The 22782-nt window shown below is 38.3% G+C and overlaps 1 protein-coding gene across 5 annotated transcripts in view; it reads left to right on the top strand.

Annotated features, from left to right (window-relative positions):
• LOC144678887 (alpha-1,6-mannosylglycoprotein 6-beta-N-acetylglucosaminyltransferase A-like) overlaps positions 1-22782 on the top strand; it is a 121349-nt gene that overhangs the window by 28711 nt on the left and 69856 nt on the right. For all 5 annotated transcript variants that reach the window (XM_078538905.1, XM_078538906.1, XM_078538904.1 and 2 more), the window contains exons 2-3: positions 9305-9678; positions 16244-16411. In XM_078538905.1, the coding sequence (XP_078395031.1) occupies positions 9441-9678; positions 16244-16411 (406 nt within the window). In that variant the 5' untranslated portion in view covers positions 9305-9440. The remainder of the gene's footprint in view (positions 1-9304; positions 9679-16243; positions 16412-22782) is intronic.

The raw sequence follows: 22782 nt of genomic DNA, 5'->3' as shown, positions 1-22782 counted from the left end.
TAGCCACCTCTTTTAAGACCCTAGGATGAAGTCCATCAGGACCAGGCCGGCGACTTGTCAGCCCACAGCTCCATCAGTTTGCTGAGTACCGCTTCCCTTGTGATTGTAATTTCACCAAGTTCCCCTCTCCCTTCCATCTCCTGAGTTACAGCTACTACTGGAAAGTTTTTTTCTATCCTCTATAGTGAAGATAGAAGAAAAATATTTGTTCATTTATTCCTCCATTTCCTTATTATCTACATTTAACTCCCACTGTCACTCACTAGAAGACCAACACTCACTTTACTTACTCTTTTCCTTTTTAAATACCTGTAGAAACTCTTGCTATCCATTTTTACATTTCGAGCTAGCTTCCTCATGCTCAAATTTATTTCTCCTGATTAACCTTTTGGTCATTCTCTGCTGTTCTTTATATCCTGACCAATCATCTGACCTGCCACACATCTTTGCGCACTCATATGCTTGTTTGATGCATTCCTTAACTACCTTAGTTAACTGCGGATGGTGGGTCCTCCCTTTAGAATTTTCCTTTATAGGAGGAATATACTTATTCTGAGTATTCTGAAATAGCCCCATAAATGTCTGCCAAGGCTTCTCTATTGACCAATCCCCTAGCCTAGTATACCAGTTCACTTCAGCTAGCTCAGCTTTCATGCCCATATAGTTGTCCTTATTTAAGTTTCAAATACTGGTCTTAGATCCCCCCTTCTCCCTTTCAAACTGGGTGTAAAATTCAATCATATTGTGCTCACTGCTACCTAGTGGTGCCTTCACTCTGAGGTCATTAATGAATCCTGTCACGTTACATGATACCAAGTCTAATATAACCTGCTCTCTAGTTGGGCCCAGAATGTACTACTCTTTAAAAAAAAACTATCTCAAAAGCATTCTATGAACTCCTCATCCAGGCTAATACTGCCAATCTGATTTTTCCGGTTTATATGTTGATTAAAATCACCCATGATTATTACCGTCCCTTTATCACAAGCACCCAATATTTCTTCTTGTATACTTTGCCTTACATTGTGATTACTGTTAGGGGGCTTGTAACCACTCCCACTAGTGACTTCTTTCCCCTACTATTCCTCATCTCCACCCAAACCAATTCTACATCCTGATCTCCTCAACCAAGGTCATCTCTAACTATTGCACCAACGTCATCCTTGATTAACAGTGCTACCCCTCCACCTTTACCTAGCTTCCTATTCATCTTGAAGGTCATATACTCCTGAATATTCAGGACCCAATCTTTGTCATCCTGCAGCCACATCTCCATAATGGCTATCAGATCATATTTATTTACTTCAATGTGCGCTATCAATTCATTTACTTTGTTATGAATGCTACGCTCCTTTTTGTTATCTTTGTAACATCTAGTCTTGACTGGTGTATTCTTGGGTTTTATCTCTGTCCCTTCCTGCTATTTCATGATCCTCATTTACCATATTACTATTATGGTCTCCTGCCTTGAATCCATCCTTTGGTTTGCCACATCTACCCAAGCTTGATCCCTCACCCCCCCTGCCCTGCCAAACCCCCATTTAGTTTAAAGCTCTCTCAACTTCCCTAGCTATGCGATTCGAAAGAACATGCATCCCAGCACGGTTCAGGTGTAGACTGTCCCAACGGGACAGCCCCCACTTTTCCCAATACTGGCGCCAGTGTCCTACGAAGTGGGGAACCCACTTATCCCACAACTTTCTTTGAGCCATGTATTCATCTCTCATCTAATTTGCCTTTGCCAATTTGCACGTGGCTCAGATAATAATCCAGAGATTATTACCTTTGAGGTTCTGTTTCTTATTTTGGTGCCTAGCTTCTCGTACTGACTATGCAGAACCTCTTTCCTTGTTCTGCCTATGTTGTTGGTAACTACGTGGACCACGAAGACTGGATCCTTCCCTCCCACTGCAAGTTCCTCTCTAGCCCTGAGCAGATGTCCTGAACCCTGGTACCGGGCAGGCAACACAGCCAGCCTTCTGAACTCTCGCTCTTTGCTGCAGAGAACAGTGTGAATCCCCTCACTACATTGTCCCCTACTATCACTATGTTCCCCTTTGCTCCCCCAGCTAGAATGGCTTCCTGTACCATGGTGACGTGGTCAGCCTGCCCACCCACTTTGCAGACTTCGTTTCGGCCACACTGGTAGTAAGCACTTTAAACTTGTTTGACAATTGCAAAGTCTGAAGCTTCTCCACTACTGTGCTCAGTCCCATTACCTGCCTCATTTATGGTCACATCCTCCTGCCCCTCACCGCTGACCAAAACAGATGAGCCTATTCTAAGAGGCATGACCGTAGTCTGGAAAAAATTGCCCAGGTATTTCTCCCCCTCCCTTATGTTGTGCAGTGTCTGCAGTTTGGCTTCCAGACCAACAATTCTGATCCAGAATTCCTCTAGCTGCTTACACTTTCTGCAGACATGTTTGTCGTGGATCACCTTGGCGTCCAAAAGCTCCCACATTCCACAGTTGCAATATAACACTTGTCCTGCCATTATACTTATGTTATTTAGTTAACTTAATTTAGTTACTCACTTAATTAACTTGGAAAAATTCCTGTGTATACCACGTCTCTTTCCCTCATGCACCGAATTCCCACGTGAACCTAATTCGCTATTCACTCAGTCTCCGTCTCACTCTGGTGTAGTCGCCTGAATCCTCACGCACCCCTTACTGATCACACCAATAAACCCTGGTCATTATTATACTGCTATTTGTGGGAGTTTGCTGTATGCATATTGGCTGCCACATTTTCCTACATTACAACAGTAACTATACTTGGCTGTAAAGCTTTGAGATATCCCGTGGTCGTGAAAAGTGTTATATAAGTGCAGGTCTTTCTTTCATCCATTTGCCCAATCTGAATGTCTTTCTGAAGTTGCTTAGCAAGCTTCCATGTCAATTTTGCCATTATGCCCTCTACTTTAGTCCAGAATGAAGGGCACTGTTTTTATTGCCCATCCCGGGGAGATGATGAACCACCATTTACATTCCTCCCGTGACTACTATTCTGTTTTCTATCCTTTAGACAACATCCCATTCATGCTACTGCATGACGCCACCACCTGCAAGTTCCCCTCCAAGCTACTCACCATCCTGACTTGGAAATATATCACTGTTCCTTCACTATTGCTGGGTCAGAACCCCGGAACTCCCTTCCTAACAGTACTGTGGGTGTACCAACATCACATGGATTGCAGCGGTTCAAGAAGGCAGCTCACCACCACCTTCTTGAGGGCGATTAGGGATGGGCAATAAATGCTGGCCTAGCCAGCGAAGCCCACGTCCCATAAATGAATTTTTCAAAAATTCCCTTTCGTAGCACGATTACACCTCTCATCCAACATCATATCAAACTCATTCAAAATCCATATCCCCAACACCCAGTGCATTTCTCTTCATTTGTATATTCAGTTATTTCCTCCAAGGCCTCTTAAATTTGTCAGACACAATTTGCCTTTTATAATTCTGTCTGCTGTAACTCAAGTCCTTCTGTTGAAAATTATTTCTACAGAGATGTTACACTGACAATCTTCTGACACCAATTTTATATCCAAGGATCTCTGGAAGATTGTAGTTGGGAGATGGGGGAGGATCTGTGCTGTTTTCTCTCTGACATACATTAGAATTTTAGTATGCATGCATTTGGACCTGATATTTAGTCTAATTTGAGTTCCCCAGCTTTTTCCAATTTTTTAATACTTGCATAGTTATTTTATTGGTTGTGCATCTGCATTTGTTACTGGAAGTAATCAAAATACACTTTTCTGTGCATATCAGTTGCAAACTTCTTTCCGTGTCCTGTTAATGGTGATATGCCTCTTACAACAATGTAACCTCTCACTGTGAGCAGTGCTGTTGGAGATCTGCTATTGGTTACAAATTTTGGGAAGGAAATAGCATTCAAATATTCAATCTGAGTGTGATCTGCAACGACTAATACTCTTGCTGCAAAGAGTAATAACCTTGCTTCTATACAGGTTGGTTGTTAGCCTGAACATAATCTGACAGGGTGATATTTCCTGCCATTCATGGCAAAACTGAAAACAGTGGGCAGCCTACATGATCTCAGTTTAACAATGCAGGCAAAGGGCCCCTTGGATTATTATCCTATTAAACCACACATAAAAACTGCAGGTTTCAGTTTTTGACTTGATCTGCTTATACTTTTTACTGTCATCACAATTTTAAACTATCAAGGAAGAGCTTGAATCAGAACAGGAACTTAAAGTTAATAGTCTTTGAGCCCAAATGGTGCTGTCCTATGAAAACATACTAGATAAACTTAATTACACAGATGTCAAGCAGTAGTGGAATCCCATCTGTCACTGTCCTTGTTAGTTATATCGCAGCACCTATGACCTTTAAAAAAAAAGTGTATGTAGTTGCAAGTGTAAATATTCATACCCCCACCCATCCTTAGTCTTCCCCCTTGAGGCTCCCTCCACACCAACACCCAGCCTCCTGCTGAGCTATTATTAGAAGTCCTGCCTATGGCACGTAGTTTTGTGCATATTTCACCTTATTTTCCTGTCATGACTGATTCCATCATGACTATGCCAACTGTAGGTGTTATGCCTCAATATTAAATTTAATCTGCAAAATACTGTAATTATCAACATAATTGCCTTTCTGTCCTCTTAATACTATGTGGTATTGTTACTCCATCAACCTCCTCTAGGTGATATTGCAAGTAAATTTTACTAAAATTTAACACTTTCCAACTCTGCTCCCTGCCTCAGGCTCCTTTTTCTTCTGTCCCTTCCTGTCACTTGTTCACAGGTTTTTGCCTCTAACAGTCCCCACTTGGGCTCCTAAGGATTTCCACCTATTTCTTAATACTTCAGGACTCCACAAGCCATCCTGGCATTCTTGCAGGCTCCCAGAGCAACAAAGAGAGTGACATTAAGGAAGGGGTATACATCCAAGGAAGATGGAGATTTGAGATGTAGAAGAGACCTGAGGATAGAGGATAAGAGCTCAGCAGGAGGCTGAATGTGTTGTGTGGAGGGATCCTCATCAAGGGGGAAGACTAAGGATGGGTGGGGGTATGAATATTTACTTGCAACTACATGCACTTCCTGTTGTCAACTTGTGTATTAGTTTTGTTAAACTGGTGGCATCGTTTAACTTAATATCTGAGTCATTCCTGCTTGAGTAAGACTTACTTGCTTCACCCCTAAACTTATCTTTCAGTTCCCCAATCACTGGGTCGTGGCCCTTTTAACATGTGCCTCTGCCAGCAGCTTTTCCTAGAAGATGCAAGCCACTGGCAAAACGTCCTGACCAATTTTTTTACCTGTATAGTTGATGGCATTATTTGTGGCTAAGTTTATTTTATATTAAAGTTCACTTCTACTGTTTTGAGTGTTTTCTCCTGCTCTGCTGATACTGACGTTCAATCTGCTACAATTTACCTATATTGTGGAAAAGATTAGGTTTAAGAAAAGGCTTGAATTTTACAATGCTGAAGGCAATTAAGAACAACCCAAGAGCTTCATTATAGGAAGAAAAGACAAGTTGGCTGCAGACTTGAGGTGGACCACTTAGAGGTTCAAGGGCCTCATGCCATTCACTGATGTGTGACTGAATATGGTATCACGTGTACAGGTTTGGTATGAGAAGAGAGCACAAAATTAATGTGGGAAGAAGGAACACATTGTCTAGTATTCCGCAAGCATACCTCTTGTATTAGAAAATGGAATGTCGTCCCCATGACATTGAAATTTGCTTTCACTCTGACTCAACGACGTAAGTGGTTTTCAAGCCTTGTCATGCCGCTCCACTGCAATCACAATCTAAACTTGATTATACCTCTCTCTGAAATCTTTCCATTACACAGACCTTCTACAGATAGAACAAGAAATGGGCAAACAAAGATGTACAGACATGTCAAAACATACATTAAGAAAACAGAAAATAAGGCCTGGATAATACATAGTGAGACACAAACCAACATAAATACTGTTGGGCCATATAATGTCTATTGTTTTACTTGCAGTCAGCAGGACCACAGGAGATCCACTTGTCTATTCCATATGTATCAGCTACTGGAAAAAAATGTTTTTCTTTGGTCTAGTCACAATTTATAGTATTACTCTGTAAACAGGAAGAAAGTCTGCTTCTGCAAATAAAAAGTAGCATGAAATTAGTTTCTATACACGGCATTATTGAGAATAACACATGACGGTGTCAAATTTAAAAGGTATAAATGTAACTTGCAGTATTGTACATGTAATCTGTTGCAAAACATTGTAATTAGGTGTTTGCAGCTGATGTAAAAGTCGATGACTGCAGTGTTCTACAAGATCAAACATGTCTTTGAAAGGAAAGCTTCTTAAACTGTTCATCTAGAAAACAAATGCACATCAGTCATGTTGATTTTGTTTATAATTCAAAATGATTTCCTTGATCATCTTTCCCCTTAGCAAATCTGTTGCATTAAATAGAGCACTGAAAATTAGTATAATGGAATTCAGTAAAACATCTGCATTTGAGTTTTCAGTATGCAGTAGAATCCTATTAACTGGGCATTCCTCACAACCAGTTGTAAGTTGATATTAGATTGTTTATTGAAGTCACATAGAGAAATGCATTTTTAAGCAATTATTTCATTGTTCTGCTGGGCTGTAAAGTAGTAGACCATAACTTTTCTCATAGAAAGATACATTACAGAAGGCGGCTGTTTGGTCCATTGTGCTTGTCCCACCTCTTTGAAAGAACTATCCAATTAGTCCCATCCCTGCTCTTTCCCTATAACCCAGCAAATGTTTCCTTTTCAAGTATTTATCCAATTACCTTTTGAAAGTTGTTATTGAATCTGCTTCCACCACCCCTTTCAGGCAGTGCTTTCCAGTGCTTCACTACAAAAAGAATCATATTTTCTCATATTGCCTTTTTTCTCTTTCTAATCTTTTTAAAACCGTGCCTTCTAGTTAGCAACTCTACTGCCACTCAAAATAGTTTCTCCTTATTCACTCTATTAAAACCCGCCAAGATTTTGAACACTTTTATCTCCCTTTAATCACCTCTGCATGATGAGAACAGCTCCACTTCTAATTTCTCTAAGTAATTGAAGCCATTTTAGTAAATCTCTTCTGCACTCTTTCTAAGGCTTTGATATCCTTCTTAAAGTGTGGGACCCAGAATTGAACACAATTCTTTGACTGGAGACTAACCAGTGTTTTAGAAAGGCTCACCATAACTTATTCAGTTTTGTAGTCTATCACTCTATTTATAAGGCCAAGGATTTCATACTCCTTTCTCGTCCTGCCTCATCAAAGATTTGTGTATGTACACCAGTTCTCAGTTCCTGCAGCCCCTTTAAATGTCCAATTTTAATATAAATTGCCTCTCCTTATTCTTCCTACCACATGAATCACTTCTCTGCATTGAATTTCATCAGCCATACATCTGTCCACTTCACAATGCAATAGGGCACTTGGAAAATCATTATGATTAGACAAATTCATGATTTTATTAAAGGGAAATCACATCTGAAAAATCAGTTTTTGAGTGTGTAACTAGCAGGGTGGATTATGGGGCAAACCAATGGCTATATATTTGAATTTTCAAAAAGGCCTTTGATAAAGTGCCACTCGAGGCTATTATGCAAGACTAGGGCAAAATATTAATATGGTTTGAGGATTGGCTTATCAGAAAACATTGTAAGAGTAAACAACTAATTTTCAAAATGGCAGTGTAAAACTACTGGAGTGCTTCAAGGATCAGTGCTTGATTCTCAGATATTTGCAATCTATATCAATAACTTAGATGAGGGGACCAAGTTTAATATATCAGGTTAGCTAACAATACAAAGCTAGGTGAGAGTAAGCTGTAAGGAGCATGCAAAAAGGCTGCAGAGGAATATAGGCCAGTTAAATGATTGGGTAAGAAAGTTGCACATGGAGTATAATTTGAGAAAGTATAAAAATATCCACTTTGGTAGGAAACATGGAAAATCTGGAAAATCAACATTTTAAAAAAGATGAGAGACTAGTAAATGTTGGAATTCTGAGAGATTTTGGCATCCTTGTACACAAATCAGAGAAAGTAAACATTTAGGTACAGAAAGCAATTAGGAAAGCAAATGGTTTGTTAGCCTTTATTGCAAAGCGGTTGGAATATAAGAGTAAATAAGCTTTGCTGCAATTATGTAGAGCTTTGATGTGATCACATCTGGAATGGTCTGTATAGTTTGGTCTTCCTAAGGAAGAATATATTTGAAGTGCAACAAGGCTCACTCAATTGATTTCTGGGATGAGAGTCCTGACCTTGGGGAGAGGTTGGACAGAATGGACCTATATATATTCTTTGGAGTTTAGATGAGAGGTACCGTCATTGAGAGTTTGACAGGTAAACGCTGAGAGACTGTTTCCCCTGGCTGGAGACTCTGGAACTAGAGATCAGTCACAAGGTAAGGGTTTGGGCAATTCGTACTGAGATTTCTTTGCTCAGAGGCTCGTAAATCTTTGGAATTCTCATCATCACAGAGGATAATGGCTGCTCAGACGATGTGTATGTTCAAGGCTGAGATGGTAGACTTTTAGACACAAAGGGGATCAAGGTTATGGGGGTAGGGCAGAAAGGTGAAATTTATGTAGAAGTGGTCTTACTGAATGGTGAAGCAAGTTCAAGGGGCAGTGTGACCTACTCCTCCTGTTCCTTATGTTCACCAACCTGTCTGTCTTCCTGAAGTCTGTTACTGTTCTCCTCACAATTTTACCACATTTGAATTTCATATTACCTACAAACTTTGAAATAATGCCCCATAACCTAGCTGCAGGTCATGAATGTATATCAAAACCTTGATACTGATACGACTACACAATTCTCTCTATTCTGAAAAACAATAATTCACAACTACTGTTTTTTGTCCCTTAAATAATTTCGACTTTGAATTTAATTGGATTAAAGAATCCATTTCTTTTTCAAACAAAATAATCATTGTCTTGTGCTATATAGCTAACTTGTTTAAAAAAATAATTGGCGTTGAATAAAGTTTTTGTTTTTTTACATCAATATGACATAATACTTCACCTTACTTCGTATGTATTTAAGTAGTCAGATTGTTTTTGCAAATCTAACTTTTTTTTAAAAAAAGAATGCTGTATCTTTAGACAGTCACACTGTCAACTTAGTTTTTTTGTATAATTTTCTTGGCCTTTTATTTTCATTTTTGCTTTCTGGTTGGCTATTGATCAACATGAAGTATTATTGGATGTTCTTGATGATTAATTGTTAGTTGTGTAACTTGGCTCACTTCCATATCCTAAAGAATATATTTCTCCCTACTTTTTACAGGGCAGAAGGTGAACATCAGCTGAAGAGAATTTAAAGAGATAAACTGCTTGAATGCTCCCGCATCAAGCATTCAAAAGATTAAGATGTTCATAATGTGACTGGTTTGTCTACAAAAGGAGGCGGTGGTTGGACAAACATGTTTGGAAGTCTGTTCAGAAGAAATGCATCTCAGAAACTAAGTGCTTTGCTGCTGATTTTTGGGTTTATTTGGGGGTTGGTACTACTTCGATATACATATCAGCACCCAAGGCACCAAAACAGTGTAGAACTGCGTGAACAGATTCTGGAACTGAGTAAAAGATATGTCCGAGCTCTAGCAGAGGAAAATCAGAATGCAGTCGATGGTCCTCATGGTGTTTCAATGGCAGGATATGGTAGGAGCTGAAATTTTTCTGTGTTGCAAAATGTTTTTCTAAACTTTCATGTTGGCAAGAAGAATCATGCTCAAAATGTCTGTGATCTTTTAATTGTGTTAACTAAGTGTTGGGGTTCTAATACTTAATAATTGGAGGAACACACATTTTTGATACATGACATGTAGGGCACAAGAAGTGAGCAGGTCTGCGTGGTGAAAAATTGTATTTTTTAAATTCATTCATGGGATGTGGGCGTCACAGCAAAGCCAGCATTTATTGTGTATGTGTAATTACCCTTGAGAATGTGGTGATAAGCAGCTACTTTGATTACAACTGAGTGCCTTGCTGGACCATTTTAGATGGCAGTTGAGAGTCAAACACGTTGTTATAGGCCTAGAGTCGCATATAGGTAGGCCAGATAAGGACAGCAGAATTTAATAGCTTGGATTTAAGTGCAGAGATACAGGAAATAGCCCTGGAGTAACAATTAATAATATTCATTTTATACAATTGAATCTGCTCCAACCACCCTTCAGTCCCATGATTTTATCCTATTGTCCAAATTAAATTGCATGTTTGATTTATGTTCATTTATTTTCCATGATTTATAAAATGGTTTCCTCAAATCTTTTCTCCAGCAAAAACAATTTTAGGCTGTTTAACTTTCTTAGAAACATAGAAACTAGGAGCAGGAGTAGGCCATTCGACCCTTTGAGCCTGCTCCGCCATTCATCATGATCATGGCTGATCATCCAACTCATAGCCTGCTCCTGCTTTCTCCCCATATCCTTTGATCCCTTTCGCCCCAAGAGCTATACCTTACTCCTTCTTGAAAACATACAATGTTTTGGCCTCAACTACTTTCTGTGGTAGCGAATTCCACAGGCTCACCACCCTCTAGGTGAAGAAATTTCTCCTCATCTCAGTCCTAAATGGTCTACCCCGTATCCTCAGACTGTGACCCCTGGTTCTGGACTCCCCCACCATCGGGATCATCCTTCCTGCATCTACCCTGTCTAGTCCTGTTAGAATTTTATAGCTTTTTATGAGAACCCCCTCATTCTTCTGAACTCTGGTGAATATAATCCTAACCGACTCAATCTCTCCTCATATGTCAGTCCTGCTGTCCCAGGAATCAGTCTGGTAAACCTTTGCTGCACTCCCTCTATAGCAATAACATCCTTCCTCAGGTAAGGAGACCAAAACAGCACACACTATTCCAGGTGTGGTCTCACCAAGGCCCTGTATAATTGCAGCAAGACATCCCTGCTCCTGTACTCAAAACCTCTCGCTATGAAGGCCAACATACCATTTACCTTCTTTACCACCTGCTGCACCTGCATACTTACCTTCAGCGACTGGTGTACGAGGACACCCAGGTCTCATTGCACATTCCCCTCTCTCAATTTACAGCCATTCAGATAATCTGCCTTCCTGTTTTTGCTACCAAAGTGGTAACCTCACATTTATCCACATTATACTGCATCTGCCATCTGCCCACTCACTCAGCTTGTCCAAATCACACTGAAATCAGCCATGATCATGCATTCTTCATTACTTAGCTGATACACAGAGAGGAATCTGAAGTTGGATGGATCTTGCATGTGATATGATCAGCAATGCCCACGTTACAACAATAACAGCCCCTACTAATTCATATAACTCACTTTGATTTGTTTGAAAGATATGATAAGGCAGTATATTAATTCAGGCCTTTCTTGGGATTTATTCACAGAATCACGAGCACAGAAAGAGGCCATTTGGTCCATCATGCCTGCCGGCTCCCTGGCAGATCTGCCAATTAGTTCCACTACCACTCCCATGCCCAACCCCTCCTCCATCCTGCTCTTTGCCCATAGCCCTGCGAACGCTTCTTTAAGTATTTATCCAATTGCCTTTTGAATGTGCTTCCACCACCTATTCAAGTAGTGCATTCTAAATCATAATAAATAAAGCTTTAAAAAAAGTTATCTATTCCCCCTTAGCTTTTTTGCTAATTATCTTAAATCAGTGTCTTCTGGTTATGAACCCTTGTCCTGGTAGAAACTGTTCTTCTTTATAATTAGAAAAAACTCAGTTTAAAATTGATTTTCTTTTCTAAGTTCTCTTATCCAAAGATTCTTATGTATATTTTCATTAACTTCCCTTAACCAACTTGTTTCACACTCCACATAACTCGGTCCATTATTAAAGCCCAAATCTGTGAAATCCTGATTTTCTGCCAAGGATGGTATCAGCTAAGTAATGAAGAATGCATGATCGTAGCTGATTTCACACTGATTTCAGTGTGATTTGGACAAGCTGAGTGAGTGGTGCCTTGTGCCTTGTACAGTGTTGTCTTATCTAAGCAAAATTATAATTAAGGGGTGTGGAACTTTTTCCAAAATTAGGTTTCCAAGTCTCAGTTGTAGCCTGACATTGTTGCCCTTTGACCTGAGGCTGAAGTAATCAAGTAGTCAGTGCTGAAATATCCGATGACAAGGCAAGATTCCATTTTGTTTTATGTTTCCTGAATGGATTATGCCTGTTATGTGCTGTTTTCACCTACTAGATAGCACTATGATGCAGTTTCACACAAAGCAAAATTGGTATATTTTTGTGTTGGGGGGAGAAATGCTCCCTACTGTCAGTTGCCTATCCACTTTAAGTTTGTCAGCTGAGTGTCTAGCATGCAGAATGCAAGAACACAAGAAATAGGAGCAGGATTAAACCCGATGGTCCTGTTGAGCCTGCTCCATTCTTCAAAACGTTCGTGGCAAATCTTGGGCTTCAACTCGACTTTTCCATCCACTCCCCATACCCCTTGATTCCCTGAGACCAGAAGAGTCTCTATCTGCAGCCTTAAATGTATTCAATGATGGAGCATCCACAGCCTCTGAGGTAGAGAATTCCCATGGTTCACAACCCATTGAGTGAAGTAATTTCTCCTCATCTCAGTTCTAAATGATCGGCCCCTTATCCTGAGACTGTTTACAGAAGTTACTATGTTCAGGTCTCCAAATGAAGCTACTAAGTACGCTCTCCTTGCCCAGTAAGGTTAAGTGCATGTTAGCAGATTCAAAGTTCAGAGGCTCTCAAACGGGCAAGGGGTTAATCAACTAACTTTAAAAATAGGCTGGTCCTTCATTGGAATGTTGAGGGAATGCTGCATAGTCAGAAGAGCCATTTCTCTGATGAATCGAGATCCCGTCTGCTGATGCAGGTGGATATAAAAGATGTCATGGCACTATTTGAAGATGAGTAAAAGAGTTTTTCCCAGCATCCTAGCTAACACTTATCCCTCCTTGGCGCTAACAAATTATTTGGTCATTTATCTCATTGCTGTTTGTAAGACTTGGCTGTGTGCAAAATAGCTGCTTCATTACACCAATAACAACGCTTCAAAGATAGTTGATTGACTGTGAAGTGTCTTTGAAAGTCTTGTGCTTGTGAAAGGTACTATAAAGTTCAAGATCTTTCTTTTCCTATTTCATGAGGACTGTAATTTAGGAGATTGTTTTGGCTTTCAAATGAAGATAGATCTTTTGGTGGAAAGTCCAGAGCTGAAATATTAGAGAGAGGTTTTGCATATGTGATAATGGATGTTTTTAATATTTTTGGGAATATGTTGGTATTCTGTAAAGAAGACGTGTGTGTCCATGATTAATTAACGTGGGGGAAGCTTAGTAAAGACAGTTTATCTGTGGGAACTGAGAAATGAAAGATAAAGGTGTTAGGTTCATGCATTTGTAATGAGAGGTTGTGTGAGGTTGGATTTACATTGAGATAAGTGAAGACTTGCTTTTACAACTGTTGAATTTCTAAGGGAAGGTTAGAAGTGACGAGGAAATTTTACAGCTTACGAGTGTTTCATAGGTGAACAGGGGAAAGTATATTAAATTTTATTGACTGGAAAGTAGAGAGAGAATAGGAAAACATATTAGATTTTCATATTTGGGGAAGTTGCGTTCAAAGAGGTGTGAGGACAACGGAATCTGAGCAAAAAAGGAAACAAAAAATATTTAAGAAAAGATGTTTAACTGAGTTGAGTGGCTGTTGGGGAGAACCCACTGAAGGCAGCGTCTGTATGCTGGAGTGCTGAAAAGGATTTGAATTGAAGAAAGCCACCCAGTTTCAACCCAAGAAAAGTCTTTGTTTTCAGAAAGTAGCCTGTTTCTGAATCTTTCTTTTGGGTTTTCACATCTGAGTGTAAGTGTTTGAGGAGTTGTGTGGTACACATTTTAAAGTGACAAAATTCTTTGCCTTGGGTAATATTACCGGATTTTTATAGTTTAAGTCTATAAGGGAGTTGTTGCTTGTGTGTTTTAGCTAAGTGGGTTTTTTGGGTCGTTCTGTAAGACTGTTTTAACTATGTAACTTTAATCTTATAGGCTTTAGTTTTTTTCTTTAGAGTTTTTAAACGTTAAAAGATTTATTAAAAAGGTGTTACTGGAGTTCTATGCTTTTGGGGTGAGGAGCTTTTCCTCCTTGTTTTCAAAATACAAAAATGAAAGGTTTATGGAAAGTAAGACAGGTTTCCCTCTGGGATCTGGTTTGCTCAGCAAATAACATCTGCTGTGGTTGTAACACATAATTGATGAATAATGTATTAAAATAATTTGAAAAGAGTAAATACCCAGAAAGAAACCTAACAAACAAGGAATAATGTTGGGTAGACTTGGCCATCACAATATTAGTGATAGATACCTTTCTCTACCTTGTCTCAAGGTAGATGGAATAATAATGCTAATGTTAGAGCATGGTGTCCTCTGTCACTGCTGTTTATGCACTGCCTGATTAAATGGTTCATGTTGAAACTGCAGTTCTGCAGTCATGGCCATCCACAATTAAATTGACAAGTCTGACCAATTGGATTAAATTCTGCAAAATTTACATGCTTTCTTGGATCATTGTACATCACAGATTACCCAGCACTTGCGGGTGTATACATTGAGAACCTTATACTGTTCTGCACATTTAGTGAACACTGTGTACAGATCTCTCTGGGCTATGAAATGAAAGGACTTGCATGTATAGGATTCATGCTTCTAATCACAACTGAGTAACTCCAGCCAGCAAGTACATGTCTATCTGGATACTAGATGAAGTCATAATTGAGTTCAGCTCCAACAAGGAAAGGTTTCACCACCGCCCCATGATGTTCAGAGGCATTACCAGTACTGAGTCCTGCACCATCAACATCCTGGGGATCAGAAACTTAACTGGACCAAGTTGCTATGGCTAGTAGTGTAGTTTGGAGGCTGAGTATGTCCAATGAGTGGCTCACCACTTTGACACTGAGTCTCTCCATCACCTCAGAGACACTGTACCGATTTGCCAAATTCTTTTTGCCTGCTAAGCCTAGGACCACCATTGCCCACAAATCCAAGGGAAACAAGTGCACTGGAACATCCAACTTCCCTTCGAAGTCGTACACAATCCCAACTTGGCTATATATAACCTTCATCTTTCCTGCATGAAGTGTCAAACGTGACTGTCCATAAACGTGTGATGGCTCTTACTAATGGCTTGCAGGATTGATCAAAATCTTGCCGCCTCTTTTCCCTGCTGATGTTCAGCAAAGTGCTCTCCAGCTGATTACAGATAGGTGGACCAAGAGAGGGAATATAGAGGAAAGGAACATGGAAGTGGGGCACTGCTCAAACTCCTGTTGACCCCTCTCCTTTCAGTCAGTGGCTCTTCTACTGCCACGTGTCCCAATGGCCGAATGTACCTCTGTACAGATACAGTGGGGGGGAATCTTTGCAGGCCCTCATCGGCTTGCCAGTCGATAAAATGTTTAAGTCACGTAGAAGTTACTAGTTTGCATCAGCTTTCCACTCTTGCCCATTTTTGCCTGCTGCTTGGCAAGAGGCCTTCTCACCTGTGATGAATGCTAAGGCAAGACTTGAAGCTGAGCAATGAGTATCTGTTATTGGAATAGTTTGATTGTAGGACTGTTTCGTGCTGGGAGAGGGGTGTTACAATGGCTCAGCCTGTGGCTGCCAGATGGGAAGAGTTAATGTGCCCCACACCTCGTTCATCCTGCAGCTCCAAAACTCGCGACTGTGCACTGTTGTTCAGAGAACAGCTCAGAGACTCTGGCTGATGCGTATTGAAGGGCACCTGAAAATATCTTCAGCACCTTGACTACTTGCCCTATTACACATCTCATTATCACCTGCTACATTTGTAGCACTCTTGGCCCTCGTTGTTTGGGCTCCTAATGGGCGTCATCAACCTCCTGCTAAGTGGATTTAAGTGGGTAGTCTTTGTCCACAAGGAGCCCACAGGTACTATCTGTACTGAGGTCTAATGCCCACAGCAATGTTACCTCACCCTACACACATCATTCTTCTCTGGCAGATGCTGCTTTGTAAGTGACCCAGATTTTGTCTCTAAGAAGGCATACAAGGCACTTTGTAAAGACAATTATTTTGAGGATGGATTATTCTTCTTGGTGCGGCATTTTGTATGCTATTTATGTTAGTAATTTTTTGTATGTTTTGATATTCTGGTTAAAAGTGAATATTAAAGGGAAAATTGTGTTCGGATGGGAATTGATTGAAATATTAAACATTCCAAGTTTTTTTTTCTTCCTCAGCTGATTTGAAAAGGACAATTGCCATCCTACTTGATGACATATTGCAGCGCTTGGGAAAGCTGGAAAACAAAGTGGACTACATGATTACGAGCAGCTTGACAAATAACACCAACAGTACCAACAGCAATCCTGTGTCAGCAGCTTCCAATAAACAAATGAATGTTCAAGGTAGTATTAGATAGCAAGTCTGAAAAGGGGGTTAGAAAATGGGATGCTATTTTCAGTTCCCTTTCTGCTTTGGTGACCTTCAAATCTTATTGAGCATTTTTGGAAGGTTTCATTGACATTTCTGTCCAGTTGAAGTTTAGTAAGTATCTGGTGCTCTGTACAGACTCAATTCATTTTGAGATTGGTACATTGTGTTAAAGCTTATTTGAGCAAAAAAGATATTTCAATGCAATGTAATGCTGGGGCAGGCTGCATGCGAATGCAAATCTGTGGACATCTGGCTCATGGTTCATTGCGAATTCTAGCTGGCTAGGTTTAAAAAAGCTATGTTTGTAGAAAAAGGAGATCCCTTGTGTGAAATGGGATTGGCCTCTTGGCAGTAGTCAGTAGATATTTATATCCTTATAATATGTATTTAAAATTGTCACTTCTTTACTGACTTAAAAATCATTACAGTTTAAAATAAACCATTCTAAGTGCACTGAACTTTGCATGTTAACACAAAAGTCATTCTGAGTAATGGGTCATTAATCGTATGTTTCTATGTTACCGGTATATCCTGGGATTGCATTCAAGTATAAAGGGGGTACATAATTACTAATTTTAAAATAGCTCTCCCCATTTTCCTTCCATACCACCTGCTCCAAGGTTGTATTTGCACTGATGCCTTCAAAGCTGTAAAGGTTCTTGAAATGACTCATTGAATGTACTGTACCGATTAGAGCTGTTGCAGATATTTTGCAATAGATGTAGGTAGAGAGAAAGGGACCCTGATTATTATTGCCTAAATTCATTAAGACATAGCTGAACAAATAATTTTTTTCAATGTTGATCAATTTTTTGTACGTTGGACTACTACCATTACATTAACTTTCTGTACCCCTTGGCACCTGCACAAAACTTCTGCTTACTTTATCTAATTTGGTTTCTTTTTTAATGTAGGTGTTGCTTTACTTTAAGTCTGCTTGCAAAATTTGTAATTGCTATGCAAATTCACCTTGTACACAGTATATTTCTAATCGTGAGGTTATTGGTGGAAACAGACATCATTGTGCCCTCCCTCCAAGTGTAATTAAAACTGCAGTACTTTATAGTAAAACATATCATTGGAGGATAAGGTATCCATCTTTAAACGTATGATAAAATCACTAGGACGGTTAACCTTTGAATAATGTATATGGTAATAATGGGAAAAAGCCTGCAGGTGTTCACACTAGTGCTGCAGGTAACATGTGTAAAACATATATATTGAACTGGGAGAATTTGCAGGCATTTTATGTCTGTATATTCAACTCTTAATATCTGTAAATACATTTTTAGTGTAATTAATTTGTCAGAAGCTGTGCATTGCACATTTAAAAAAATTGCACAGATAGACGAGCATAAGATGTTTCCTACACAGTGTTGCAGATTTAAGTGTATATTTGCTTTTTGTAATTCTGTGCTTTTTGATCTGTCAATCTGCTGAGCAATAAACTTCCATTTTTGGGGCTTGGGGTTTGCAATTGCTTTGTGACTTTATGCTTTATTTAAATGTTTCTTTTGCCATGCTGTCAAATGTATTTTGCAAAACAGTGAATATAACATGAAAAAAAGTACAAAATGAATTAGAAAGCGTTTATCAGCTACTCAGTTTTATACTGGTGGTACACATACTATCTCTTTCAATGATTGGCTGCAGCAATGGGCCGTTGTAATTTCCCTTTGCCTCCAAGACTAGGGCTTAACATTTCCCTTCTTGGCCATATGTAAGGGTCCTATATAAAGAGAGTTTGAACAGTTTCAACCCAGCTTTTTGTGAACCTAAGCAAGCAGCATAATATTCACAAATTCACAGTATTACTCAGGGAAAGAACAAGAGTGGCTGGTGAAGGAAATCAAAACATTCACAGTGTGCAGTAGGGGTACTCTTCTAAGATAAGGCACAATAATGAGGCAGTGTAGAGGGTGAATTATTTTGCAATTCACCTGAGAATAGTTCACGTTAACATTGAGTCAACAAAGTCGAGATTCCATTCTCTAGCACTGTTGCATCTGATTTTGAGCACAAAAGTTCACCAAGACCATTTTTAAAACTTTAAAACACAATCCTTTTCCAGCTTACTTGCACTATGGTCTTTGCAAATTAATTTGCAGTGAAGTCAATAGTTGGAATGTTGGGTGTAAAATCTAAATTATCTGCAGTATTAACTGAACTAAATTTTGTTGCATTCCTCTAAGGTAGCTTATTATATTTGACCATATAGTTTTGAATCAAATTGATTTTCTCAATTTTCGCTTAGCATGTCAACTTTTTGGAAATTCCATTGCTATCTTAAAATTAAACACTGAATCTAGATGGAAATCTAATTTGAATTATAGCAATGTAGGAGAGAGAAGTTAATCTCTACAGAACAGAACTGGATTGGGCTCAGTAAGTAAATTAAGTTGATAGCTTTGTACTGCACTAGTATTTTCTTACTCCTGATTATAATTTCCTATGTCTCTAATGGTGATTTGCAACGAATACGTCAAGTGACTGTGTATAATATAAATGAAAGAGAAAATCCAAATCCTAAATTCATATTTTCAATGCAGTAAAATTATTAATACCACACCATTTAGACCATTGTACTTTTACCCATTTATTTTCAAAGGAATTAAGTAAACAGATAAGCACCTAAAGAGAGAGAATTTGCAGGGCCACGGGGAAAGGGTAGCGAAGTGGGGCTAGCTGAGTTGCTCTTGCAGAGAACCAGCATAGATGTGCAAATGTATCAAATGGCATCCTTTTGTGCTGTAACCATTCTAAACTTCTAAATATGTGCAGTAAGTCATTTAATGTTGAGTTTACACTGAAAATTTAAATGAAATTAAGGATTTATTTTGACAGCACAAGTCTCAAACTTTTAAAGTTCCAACATTTCAATCTGTTACAAATTTGATTTGATCAATATTTAACATCAGAACCACATTTTCTTCCTGTTCGCTACGTGAATTAAGTTGGGCCTTAAATTAAGTACAACATCGGTTTTACTCATTCTCGGGATGTGGATGTGACTAGCAAGAGCAACTTTAATTGCATATCGCTGAGAATGTGGTGGTGGGGCATCTTCTTGAACTGCTACATTCTCTATGGTGAACATAATTCTATTGTTGCTTCAATTCTTACCTTTTCCTGGCTGCAAACTTTTCATTAACAGAGAACACTATGCTTTGTGCAATATTTGTTGCTTTGCACTTATAACAGAAACTTTTGTACTTTTGTGTCACTGCTGGATTAACCAGTGTTTCTTGCAATTTGCACAGCTGTAATATCATCTCCAAGACTGTTTAAAAGTCTATTTCAATATTAAAATCAAGATATATGAACTATTTTTGAGAATTTAAAAATATTGGAAGTAATTGTAATTCAGCTAGTAGTTTTCTTTTTAAAATTGTAAAACAAAATAATGTGCTGCTGCAAAGCTTAATCATTACTATGTGATATTGTTTCTGGAGCTTTGTGGTTGGAAGTATCTTTAATAAAGTTCATTTAAAAGGCTTACAGCGCTATATTTCACTTTTCTGATTTGTCTGGTTCTTTTATATTTTTTTTCACAAGGGGTCTTTGCTATTTAATACATTTTCTTGGCTTCTTTCCTTCTGCTTACACTTCAAAATCAGATTTTGGGAGTTTCTGAAATAAAGCTGCACAATCTACATTGCTACTGAGTGCAGAGTGCCCAGACTATTTGCCATTTGTTTTGAAGGAGATTGTTCTCTTTTTTTTAAAAAAAAAGTGTTGATTTAGATGTTTTGATTTTTTTCAAACCTTAAAACAAAGAAGTGGCTAAGTATTTGAAATGGGAAAACTCAGGGTTATGAGAGGAGGCATGGTTTAGTGGAATAAGTTAGGAGTGCTATCAAAAGGCTGATATGAACAGGATAGGCCAAATAATCTATGAATTTATATGGTTTACAGAATTTCACAGATAATGGACATGTTGAAACAACCCAAGTGCAGTTTAGATGTAAAAGAAAGGAACTCCAATTCCTGCAGGGTCAACATAAATACAATACGGTTTTGGTATAATCTTCCCATTTACATGTGATTTTTCTGAGCATGTTTTTTTTTATTCATTCTTGGGACATAGGCATTGCTGGCAAAGTCAGCCTATATTGACCATCCCCAATTGCCCTTGAGTAGAAGTGGTGATCTGCTGCTTTGAACCTCTGAAATCCATGTGGTGTAGGTATACCCACAGTGCTGATACAAAGGGAGTTCCAGGATTTTGACCCAACGACAGTGAAGTAACAGCAATGTAATTCCTTGTCAGGATGGTGAGTGACTTGGAAGGGAATTTGTGGGTGCTGCTTTTTCCATGCTTCCACTGTCCTTGTCCTTCTAGTTAGTAGAGGTCATGTATTTGGAAGGTGCTGTCGAAGGAGCCATGGTCACCAAATTAAGGTAATTCAGGGATAATCATTTTGTGCAGAGTAAAGCAAAGTTCTGAATTTAAAAAAGACTTTTTAAATAGAGTTCATACTTTGTCATGTTTGTGTGTGGACTATCACCAATTCACCTGTTAATTGAGATGGCTTGTGTTGAAAACCTTGGATTATCTACTTCCTATTGCAATTGTACTATTAATGAGCACAGATCAATATAAATATCTCCACACAGCGTATTTTATTTGTCTATAATAGTGCAACTTTATAGGAAGGGAAGGAAACATTTGTTTACATTTTTATTAATAAGACTGCTTTTATGAAATCCGTATAATTGCTGTTGGTACTAACACAGGCTAATTTGCCTAAGAAATATGCTTTGTATGATTTTAATTATTGCATTTTGAGAAGTAACTTTATGGTATTAAGAGGTAGCCTATATGGAGGATTTTTAACTGGACAGATTGAAATACGTATTATTCCATTAGTAAGGTGTAGTCATCCTCACAATTTAAGGCTATGAATGAATTACATAAACTAACCTTTGCAATATAAAATAATATTTATATAAAATATAAATAGGTACTACTCATCATTTAGTTCTACATACTATTGTATGTTATATTTCCTATTATATAAACATATATGACTAAACTGTGCCTTAATTTTCAACAAAATAAAACTTAAAACTAAGATCTAATGACATTACTTTTTCTATCTTGGGCTTACATCTGAAATGGCAATTACATTTTCAACTTTCTACAGCAAGTAAACATTGAAAGTTTCACCAAAACAGTAAAAATGCATTTGGCTAACAAAAAGCTTTTGAACTTTGTCAGCTTCCAGTGCAACACCTTCCCTTGTTGCTGATCAAAACTCTATTCAGTTTTAGAAAAAATTCCAAAGACCTGGAGTTTATTGTGTCAATACAAAGTTAGTGATATACTTCACAGTTAGATCTCTTTTCCTTGCATGTGTGAGGTTAATTATGTTCTAAAATATCTTCATTCATTATTGGAGCTGGGTCTGAATCACACTTCTCCTCTGAAGCTCTTAATTTGTGAAAGTTATGAAAGCATTATGATAGTTGGATTCCAAAACATCTCCCTTAATTTCTAACAGATAAACAATTTTAATAATCAATGTACCCAATGTTCAAAACTCTCAACATGTTATTTCAAGTTTTGTTTTACCTGGAAGATGGCATTATTGGTAGTCACTGAGCTAGAGAACTGCCGATTATTTATTACTCAAAATTGATAGTTCAGTTGGTAATTAAACTTAATGCTTTTTCCAAATATTCCTTTTTCTAAAAAAAGAAGCTACTTCAAACAATCCAAATATTTCAACATTGAAACACAATGTAGAATTGTATTAATCTCACTGTTAATATTCCAACCTGGTTGATAGTCAACCTGCTAATCTTTCCAATATTCCTGTGGCAGGCAGTAGGAGCGGGGAGAGATTCCTGGTCAGCCATGCTAGATGAGGAGTGGTGCCCCTCGAGCTACAATTGTCTCTCTTGAAAATGGGGAAAAATGCTTTCACTCCTTTGCACCCTATGTCTAATGATGAATGGATGGAAGGACTGTTTACATTTGCTGGTGATGCAATAACCGATGGCAAAAGTCTAAAACAACAAATTATTTGCATGTGAACTGTTATTGTTACTAAGTTCAATGTATACACAAACTATGGGCTTTCAAAAGAGCACTTCAACTGTGAGCTTCTGTATCAATGCAGATAACATTTGCTCCAAATTCATATTTGAATTATAATTTTGAAATCTTGCTGCATTTATATTACAATTAAACATTTAAGCATATCTGAAGTTCTATACATAAAATTTTGATATAATCTTTGCTAAGTCTGATTTATTCCTGACTTGGTCTAAATAAATTATTGCAATAATATAAAAGTTTATTTAAAATAAATATTAATGTTTTGTATGAGCTAGTATT

Source organism: Cetorhinus maximus, chromosome 3 (assembly GCF_964194155.1).
Source record: "Cetorhinus maximus chromosome 3, sCetMax3.hap1.1, whole genome shotgun sequence".
NCBI classification, from domain to species: Eukaryota; Metazoa; Chordata; class Chondrichthyes; order Lamniformes; family Cetorhinidae; genus Cetorhinus; species Cetorhinus maximus.
Note: the sequence above shows the minus strand (reverse complement) of the source record. Positions and strands in the feature narration are given on the sequence as shown.